This window comes from Haliotis rufescens, unplaced genomic scaffold (genome assembly GCF_023055435.1).
Source record: "Haliotis rufescens isolate VD_foot unplaced genomic scaffold, xgHalRufe1.0.p SCAF_8, whole genome shotgun sequence".
NCBI lineage: Eukaryota > Metazoa > Mollusca > Gastropoda > Lepetellida > Haliotidae > Haliotis > Haliotis rufescens.
In genome coordinates, this window is record NW_025964372.1 from 26,097,513 (window position 1) to 26,107,724 (window position 10,212).

At 42.8% G+C, this 10,212-nt stretch overlaps 1 protein-coding gene across 1 annotated transcript; it reads right to left on the minus strand.

The window, feature by feature from the left end:
* Positions 1-2,406: 2,406 nt before the first annotated feature.
* LOC124143443 lies at positions 2,407-8,494 on the minus strand. The gene is made up of 4 exons (XM_046512417.2): positions 8,179-8,494; positions 4,329-4,608; positions 3,140-3,223; positions 2,407-2,920 (listed from the first exon to the last, which is right to left on the minus strand). Exons 1-4 carry the CDS (start codon positions 8,416-8,418, stop codon positions 2,496-2,498), a joined length of 1,029 nt encoding a protein of 342 aa, XP_046368373.1. The 5' UTR covers positions 8,419-8,494; the 3' UTR covers positions 2,407-2,495.
* Between the last annotated feature and the right edge of the window lie 1,718 nt (positions 8,495-10,212).

Genomic DNA, 10,212 nt, shown 5'->3' on the forward strand with positions numbered 1-10,212 from the left:
TTTTACTGTCAAATATAACTTTCATTATACCTTTTTTTATATTGTTTTTAAGTGTGTTTGCGTTTTTGTTGTTTCTTTGGGGTTGGTGTAGGCTGTTTTGTTGGCCATCAGGTCTCTAGAACCAAGCATCTAGAACAATCAATCTCTACCGACTTTACTGTGTATTAGAATTTTGTGTGTACATTTTATAAATACTTGTCATGATTTCATGTTTAAATAGTTGTAACCGTAAGTGACCGTCTCCGTGGTCTAGTGGTAGAGCGTCCGCCCGGAGAGCGGAAGGTTCGGGGTTCGATCCCCGGCCGCGTCATACAAAAAGACATTAAAAGATGGTACTTGTTGTTACCCTGTCTGGCGCTCGGCATTATGGGGCTTAAACAAGTCAGCTGGGAGTCAGTATACTGTGTCTGAGTGGGGTATTCATGTTAAACTGCGATAAGGTATCTCAGTGGCCTAGCACTTTAAATCGGCATCAGTCCGGACTAGTACAAGCAGCCGCGCGCACACACACACACACACACAAACACACACACACACACATCGCTATGTAAGTGCAATAATCTTGAACGTGGCGTTAAACCCCATTTCACCTCAGCTTCTAACAATAAGTAATCGTGTTTTCTTTTAAAATATTATTTGATTCACATCAAAAATGGTGGAATAGAAAGAATATCTAGAGAACAATATTTCTTCTTTCACAATGAGTCTGGTCCAAGGTAAAGAAATTAGACCCGGAAGAGGTGGTGAGGTGAAATGAGGTTTAACATCGGATTCAAGATTATTGCAGTTATATAGCCACGTGCATGCATGTTTGTGTGGCTGCTTGTACTTGCCCTGACTAATATAGTGCTAGCCCACTTACTCCGAGCCGACATGTCCTTGTTTTATCCCCTTAATGACGAGCGCCAGGCAGGGTAATAACAAGTACATCGGTATGACGCGGCCAGGGGATAGAACCACTTACCTCCTGCTCTCCTGGAAGACGCTCTATCCACTAGGCCACTGAAAAGGCGACCTGCAACCATGTTAGAATTTGAAGCCAATATTTGTGTCAGGCAAATGAACGTACACATACCATCAGACATTTCACACTGGGACCTAAAGACAACAACAACACATGTCTTTGCTTTTGTTTTTTTATTATGACCTGACTATTACTTTAAAAATAAATGTATAATTAAATATATTTTAAAAGGTGACCTTATTGTGTAGGGAAACATCCATAAGCTAACTACTTTTTGAAAGGCCGTTTGATTCTGATAAGATATCTCTCTCTTATAGTTCAAGCCAGGTGAGCCTTCAGAGTGGTGAGTTCTAAGATCTCGGAACAGCGCGCGTCACATTCGGAACATAATTACTGACTTCAATATCTCGAAAACGAAAAGTAAAACCAGGCAGATCCAAATGTTGAAGAATAATTGAGCGATTGTTTTTTAAAGCTGTATTAGACATTGTCATCTCAGTCGGGTCTTCAATCAATGAGTAATAATTTCTCATACACCAAGCATAGATAAAACTGGGCTGGCTAAGGCGTCCATATTGACAATACTGCCTAATCATTTAAGAAATAAACGCCACTGATTGGCCCAAAACACCACACAATCTGTTTGATTTGGTGGTCAAGTTCCAATTTGGTACACGTGACAAGGGTTTGTCAGGTCCATAGCTTATAGAGATATCGAATTTAATTGTATTTCAGTAAAAACCATATTTTCCATTTGTTTTCAATTTAATTTATAAAAAAATTCCTACCAGGAAACTTGCAGATATAACCCCCCAGGGAGAAGCTCATCGTGAACAATCACCCAGTCAGTCAGTGAGGCAGGCACTGTGTGAACAATCAACAGTCCCTTAGTCAGGCACTGCGTGAACAATCAGACATGTACACTGCCTGAGTCTGGCACTGTGCAAACAATCACCCAATCAACAGTCCCTGACTCGGGCACTGTGTGAACAATCAACCAATCAACAGTCCCTGACTGATCAGGCACTGTTTGAACAATCAACAAATCAACAGTCCCTAACCGATCAGGCACTGTGTGAACAATCAACCAATTGACAGTCCCTGAGTCAGGCACTGTGTGAACAATCAACAAATCAACAGTCCCTAAATGATCAGGCAATGTGTGAACAATCAGACACTGCCTGAATCAGGCACTGTGTGAACAATAAAAAAAATCAGCAATCCCTGACTCAAGCACTGTGTTAACAATCAACCAACCAACAGTCCCTGAATCAGGCACTGATTAATCAGACACTGCCTGAGTCAAGCACTGTGTGAACAATCAACACATCAACAGTCCCTGACTCAGGCACTGTGTGAACAATCAACCAATCAACAGTCCCTGACTCAGGCACTGTGTGAACAATCAACCAATCAACAGTCCCTGGCTCAGGCACTGTGTGAACAATCAACCAATCAACAGTCCCTGACTCAGGCACTGTGTGAACAATCAACAAATCAACAGTCCCTGGCTCAGTCACTGTGTGAACAATCAACCAATCAACAGTCCCTGGGGAAGGCACTGCAGGTACTCCTGATGCCACAGCTTACCATCGGGGCATACCTTCAAGAAAGCATTGCCGACCTCATCACAATGGTAATACTTATGCACATCTGTGGGATGGGCACGGTAGAAAATTCTATCACGGTCAGAATTCCCGCAGGGGTTAAAAGAATGGTCGGGCATGGTCGGGTGGGGGACAGGCTTTTCGGTGACCAGGGGCCGTGCAGTTGTGGGTGGGATTACTTCCCCGCGGACGCAGGAGTTGACGTTGGGGTCGCGGCTGTAGATGTAATGGGGGAGACACTGGAAGAAGAGCGTTGGGAGACTGGCTCTGCACAACACAAATTTTGTCTGGTCGGTGGTGTCTGGCATGTATGCGACGGAACCGGCTGGGCAGCTGACCGTCAGGGTGTCTGTAAAACGACGATGTATTGTGCCATAAATTGGAGCTAATATTTTTGGGACATTTTATCCTGTCCTATATTTTGGCACAAATCGTATATTGATAATAATTTGGTTTTATATTTCGTTAGATTCGATACACCAATCTTTAACATCATTACTCCTGTCAATTGATCAGTTTTGAGTACAAAGAAAGCCACAGGCAATGTGAGCTATGTTAAAGTACTTACATGGATTTAACACTAAGTACGCCGTTCTCCCCGACAGGGCGTCGAGACATGACACTGGGGCTGCACTGCTCGCAGACCGGGTTCCTTGAAAGAAACAACGATGAGCATAATGTGAGTTAGACTTAAACACTCAATGTCATTTAGAAAGTGGTCAAATGTAACAAATGTTATATTTGGGATAACACTTTCCTAGTAAAGTAAAGAATCTCGTACTTTTTTGGGTTGAGTCCCGTCCCGGATTCGAACACACACTGCCAGAGTGAGGCATCTACTCGCCAGCACACAAAGTCAGCGATCTAACACACTCAGCCACCGAGGTTTCCACAAAAAATGAAAGTCCACTGGTAGTGGTTGAGTGGGTTTTTTCGCCTTTTGGAGCCGTGCCATTTTACACTTGTCAGAGGGGTACACAAAGTACGTGATCTAGACTACCAATTGTCGTACTTTCATGTTGTGGATGCCTCCGTTAATCAGGACTTCGCTAGACCGGAAATTCACATTGATAGGCTAATACTGCTAATACTGGGGAGGCCTATCTACAAAAAGCTTTTAAACCGACTCATTTCGTTGCCACCTGGCTTCGGAAATGTTGTTTTAACAAAAACAGCTGGCACAGAACACAAATATTCCTTCGATGGCACTCCCTTTGTATAAGCCATGGCGCTCAGAAACGACAGTATAATGGCGCTGCTTTTATTGTTTACATTCGGAACACGCCTATTGACTTCGTTTTCAAGATACAGAAATAAGGTATTCAGGTCTGAATGTTCCGTTCATTCGTGCCTATAATGTCGACGCCTCGAAAGTAACTGGCTGATTAGAAGAATGACCTGAGGCAACCTTCTTTGGAGGTGTCATCGTATCGTCATGCAGAGGAGTATGGTATCGGAGTTTTGTTGTTTGTTTGTTTGTTGCTTAACCCCGCACTCAGCAATATTCCAGCTATATGACGGCGGTCTGTACATAATCGAGTCTGGGCCAGACAATCGAGTGATTGACATCATGAACATCGATCATCACAATTGGGATCGATGACATGCATCAACCAAGTCAGCGAGCCTGACCACCCAATCCCGTTAGTCGCCTCTTACGACAAGCACAGTCGCCTTTTACGGCTGTTCTACTGTTCTACCCCGGATCTTCGCGGAGTAACAGGGCTTATTTGAATAACATTGCTTCTTTTACTTACTGGAATCAAGTTGTTTAGAAGCGGTGTAGAAATTGTGTGGAGAATGGGGGTCATCGCGGAAGTATTTCTTGTAGAAAGAGCCTTGATTCTCCACACCCTGAGGGAGGGACTCGGTAATGGTAGACAGGTAGAGAGCAGCAGCGAGCCCGGAGTACAGAGGCTTTCTGAGATCTGACCACTGAACCGTGCTCCAGTCGATGTTGAACAGAGACCGGACTTTACCGATCAGGTCAGTGCTTGAGGCCGAGCTCTTGATCTGGTTGAATTTGTCCTGGTCAATCTGAGGGACATATACAGGGTCATTTTACTCCGTCATTGATATTGATGAGGCTATAGGCAGGAAATATACTATCGGAAATGCTAGAAAAATGCGCTTCCGGCTTCATTTAATAAATACAAATTATAGGGTTATGAAAATAGCAGATATGAAAATCTACCTAATCTGACGTATCCTAACTGACACTGTGATTATATTCGTCGGTTGTCATGCAAATGTGGTAATTAGGTAATTACCTAACCCCTGACCCTCTGTGATGACCTCACACCGGCCCGTGCATTCTCGCAGGTGCAAATGTCATCTGAGTTGGTCTTTATAATGGGTACAATGTGTGAAGCCCATGTCTGGTGTACCCCGCTGGAATATTTCTAAAAGCGGCGTAAAACCATACTCACTCAGTCACTCACCTGTGACACGAAGGTTGCCAGTCAGCCTGCAGGATCCGCGTTTTACCACATTAAACTGTCACGCGGTGTTAAACACAACTCACTCACTTTCTGAAAGGACGATATTGTATTCTTTTGTGCTATATAACATATTCATGAAATTGATAACATTTAAGAAACAAATCTTATATTCCTGAACGTACTCTCGTCCATTAAGATGACAAGGTGAGTCAGTGAGTTTGGTTTGTTAGTATTGTACAGACATATCGCGTCGTGCCACTTCATGTGTGAGGACCGCCTCCGTGGTCTAGTGGTACAGCGTTCGCCCGGAGACCGGAATGTCCGGGGTTCGATCCCCGACCGCGTCATACCAAAAGACGTTAAAAGATGGTACTGGTTGTTACCCTGTCTGACGCTCGGCATTAAGGGGCTAAAGCAAGGACTGGTCGACTCGGAGTCAGTATACTGTGTCTGAGTGAGGCATTCATGTTAAACTGCAGCATGGTATCTCAGTGAGCTAGCACTAAAAATCGGCATCAGTCCGGACTAGTACAAGAAGCCACACAAACACACACGTACATGCACGTCGCTATAGTGCAATAATCTTGGACGCGATGTTAAACCCCATTTCACCTCACCTCATGTGTGAGGGAATCGTGAAGTGATTTAGGTTTCAAAATGTTTTCCGTGAAACCAACGAGCACGGGTATGGTGCAGACAAACCTAGAAACATGAGGGCGGAATCGACCCCATGATCATAGGCTTCTGGCACAGCAAAGGGATGCAACTCCTTAGACGACTAGGTCACCATGTCCTGATGAGCCCCATTTAGGGCGCAGCGATCACGAGACGCCTCTCTCAAGTGCCCTTCCTGACAACGCATACTTTTACCCAATTATCACTACAACGAATGCTACTGTTTCTGTGTACATGAGAACCGTACCTCATTGCCAACGTGACCTCACGACCCCAAGATGGAGCCATATCACTATATGCACAACGTTTTTATGATTTCAAAACGTAGTTTTAAGATAAACATGTTTTTTATTTATTAAGCAAAAAAAACCAAACACTATTATACAAGGTACGATAACATGTCATTTTGACATAAGTGATACAAAAATTCGAATTCAGATTTAAATGTCAACAAATGTTAAGGAGGAATTCAATTCCAGTTATGTACAGTAAACTACGTTTATAACGAACACGCTTATAACGAACTTATCTTTTAGTCCCGACCGTTTGTTGTATAAATGTTGTATATATGCTTATAACGAACAACGGTTATTACTAACTAAAATTAGTGGTCCCTTCGAGTTCGTTATAACCGTAGTTTACTTACCTGGCTACCAGTTCGGTATTATCTAATTTCTATTGATCTGTCAATTACCATCATAACTTTGGACGCAAGATCGAACGATCGACATATCACAACTATCCAGCAATGGCCCTGCATCAATGACAACGTAATATACAGTAAAACTATGTTTATAACGAACACGCTTTTATCGAACCTTTTTGGTGTGTCCCTGCCATTTGCTATGTATATATGCTGTATATATGCTTATAACGAACTTCGGTTATAACGAACTAGAATAACCAGTCCCTTTGAGTTCGTTATAACCGTAGTAAATTGCATACTGAACAAAAACGGTTAGGGGAAATGAATATTATATATATATATTTTTGTTGTTGTTGTGAAGAGTTGTTTCTTTGAGTATATACAGTATATACACTTGTTTCGTGATCCTTTTTTGGTTCAGTATGGATAGTTGCTATCAATCCCACACTGGATTATCGATAGTTTCCATAAACTTGATGAAATAAAAACGAACAGGTTGACACCACTATGAATACTTCACTATTCGGTTTTCTACAAACAATATTGATAACTTTACATATATAGTTACATATTTATGAGCTAGGAGAGCTGCAATGTTTAACTCTCTAACATCCTCACAATCTTCCTATTGAATGAGACCGCCTGCGTGGTCCAGTAGTAGAGCGTCCGCCCGGAGAGCGGAAGGTCCGGGGTCCGGGAATCATACAAAAGACGTTAAAAGATGTGTGTCGCTCGGCATTAAAGGGCTGAGTGGGTTATTCATGTTAAACTGCAGCATGGTATCTCAGTGAGCTAGCACTATAAATCGGCATCAGTCCGGGCTAGTACAAGCAGCCACACACACACACACACACAGACACACAGACACACACAGACACACACACACACAGACACACAGACACACACACACACACACACACACACACACACACACACACACACACACACACACACACACACGCACACACACGCACACACACGCACACACACACACACACACACACACACACACACACACACACACGTCGCCGTGTGAGGCCATGAAACTTGCATGCATACTAAGAGAATACTGAAAAAAGCACAGCTATTAATCAGTCAGTGGTATAGTGGTGTTACATGGAAACTTGACCAAGGCCCATTTTACAGTACAAGCAAGCGTTGTTCAAGTCTGTAAATGAAATCGTTTGCAATCGACCGACTCTTTTTAGGATTTATATCCATTAGCAGTAAGATGACCATACACAGAGACGTCTTTGTTAAACCCAGTGCGTTAATTTTAACTTTAACTAAAATTAAACTGTTAACAGGCACTAAAACAGCAAGCTCAGTCTCTTTTAACTGTCGCAATACTCGGGCGATACATAAACTCTCCTATTCGTCCGTTACACTATTCAAATAGTCCAATTGTTCCTATTAAATACGTCCTCTTATAAAGTCTAGACCTATTCTTGAAAGTGCTCAAGAACCATGGAGCCTTAGTCAGGAGCCACAGGAACTCGATGATAGCGTTTATAGCATAATATATTCGTATAGAAAAACAATCACACCCCTCTATATACATATACAGTAAAGTACGGGTATAACGAACTCAAAGGGACTACTAATTTTAGTTCGTTATAACCGAAGTTCGTTATAAGCATATATACAGCATAACTACAGCAACTAGTCGGGGCCAAAACAGTAAGTTCGTTATATCTGTAAGTTCGTTATAAGCGTGTTCGTTATAACCGTAGTTTACTGTAGACTATATGTACACAGCGGGTTGTGAATTTCTTCTATACGAATATATTATGCTATACACGCTATCGTCGAGTTCGTGTGTCTGGAGCCGATATAAGTACCCACCTGCCAGATTCCGCCATCGTAGCCAGCTCTGTAGGTATTGGCGTCTGTCCCATCATGGGACGCCACATAGGCCAGGCGTCTGAGGAACAACAGGTCATCCTTGAAGAGGCATGAGTCTCGGATGAGGTTAGATACAAACTCCACGGCATTAGCACCAGTTCCGCCTGGTACCAGGACTTGGTCTGGAACCTGGCTCCAGGCTTGGCCCACAAGGAGGAGGAACGTTACAGCCGCGAACATCAGGACTTGTTGGAGACTCGGGACGCTCTGGGAGGGACTGAGTCATGTCTTCAACATATTTGACTTCGGGGGAGGACGCTGTCACATGGCTTATCACACATGCCGTCGTTATGCTAGGGTCATATGTATTACTCCGTAAGCAGGTGTGGAACGACATAGAGCAATGTTTGTTTAAAAAAATATATTGTTACCGTAGATGCATATATATTACCCTTATTTTGTTTTCACTTAGGATTGTAATATGATAATTGCTGGGTACGTTACCTATTTCATAATACTAATTATCTTCAGTCTGGGGGAATGTGAGTTGAACGATATTTCAGTTGTATACTGAACACAAAAAGTTAGGGATAGTGAATATTTTTGGGGATATTTTTCATAAACTTGTGCGTGCAGTCTTCATTTAAAAAAAGGGCGGTCGGGTAGCCCAGTGGTTAAAGCGTTCGCTCGTCACGCCGAAGACCCGGGTTCGATTCCCGACATGGGTTCAATTTGTGAAGCCCATTTCTGGTGTCCCCCGCCTTGATATTGCTTGAATATTGCTAAAAGCGGCGTAAAATCAAACTCACTCACTCACACTCATTTAAAAAATATCTCAAACAATACTCAACATGGCAAAACGTTTTTTGTTCATTATATACCAGTACATGACGGAGCGTATATTGGTGTACGCGGGATTGGGATGAGGGTTTAACTGAGTGGGTGAGTTGGGATGGCGCTATTTTGAACAGTATTCCAGTTATATCACGGCGTGTCAGCTTTATGTGGGAAGAAAGCCCGAAGTGATGCGGGTCTCTGATGTTTACTACTTTGGTGAAACCCACAACACGGGTATGGTGTGACAAACCTAGAAACATAACTGGGGCGAACCGCGTTTCGAACCAGCAATCATAGAATTCGGGTGTGCCAAAGGGACGCAACTCTGCACAGGGAATTGCGGCGCCTTCGACTCCTGGGACACCCGTGCCCCCGATATTAAAATGATTTAGTGACTGTTTTAGAATTATTTCTTCTAAAAAGAAGTATATAATGAAAAGTCTAAATACAATTGCAAAACACTTGCATTTGTACAGGGAGAATACAACTCTTCGGTTGTAATATGATATGAACAAAAAAAGTGGGGTTTTGTATTACACTAGTCAAAACTGTTTGAAGAAAGAAAAAAGTAAAATACGCCTTGGTAATATTAAAATATTCATTTGTTCATCTGAGCATCATAGGATGTGTAAAGGGTGATGTTTCTTCTGGTAAACGTTGACAACATGAATGATTGTATTATCCCATAATAGGGGCGGTCGGGTAGCCTAGTGGTTAAAGCGTTGGCTCGTAACGTCGAAGCCCCGGGTTCGATTCCCGACATGGGTACAATGTGTGAACCCATTTCTGGTGTCCCCTGTCGTGATATTGCTGGAATATTGCTAAAAGCGGCGTAAAACCATACTCACTCACTCACTATCCCATACTATGGAACCTATGTCTTAAGCGCACGTAAAATATATTTCTTGTCAATCTGCACATCACATTATTCTGACTTCGGTCTGAAAATAATCGAGTTTGGACCATGCAAACCAGTGATTGACATCATGAGCATCGGACCAGGCAAACGGATTATGGTGACATGTAATGAAACACGTCACCGAGCCATCTGGTCGCCTTTAACGACATTCATAGGTTGCTGGGGACCTATTTTCCTACCCGGAATCCACACGGTCCATGTGTTTGGTGTGTGTTAACAAACGTTTTAATAGTATATGACCATCACACAACGTTTGTGCATCCGTATGTAACATTGTT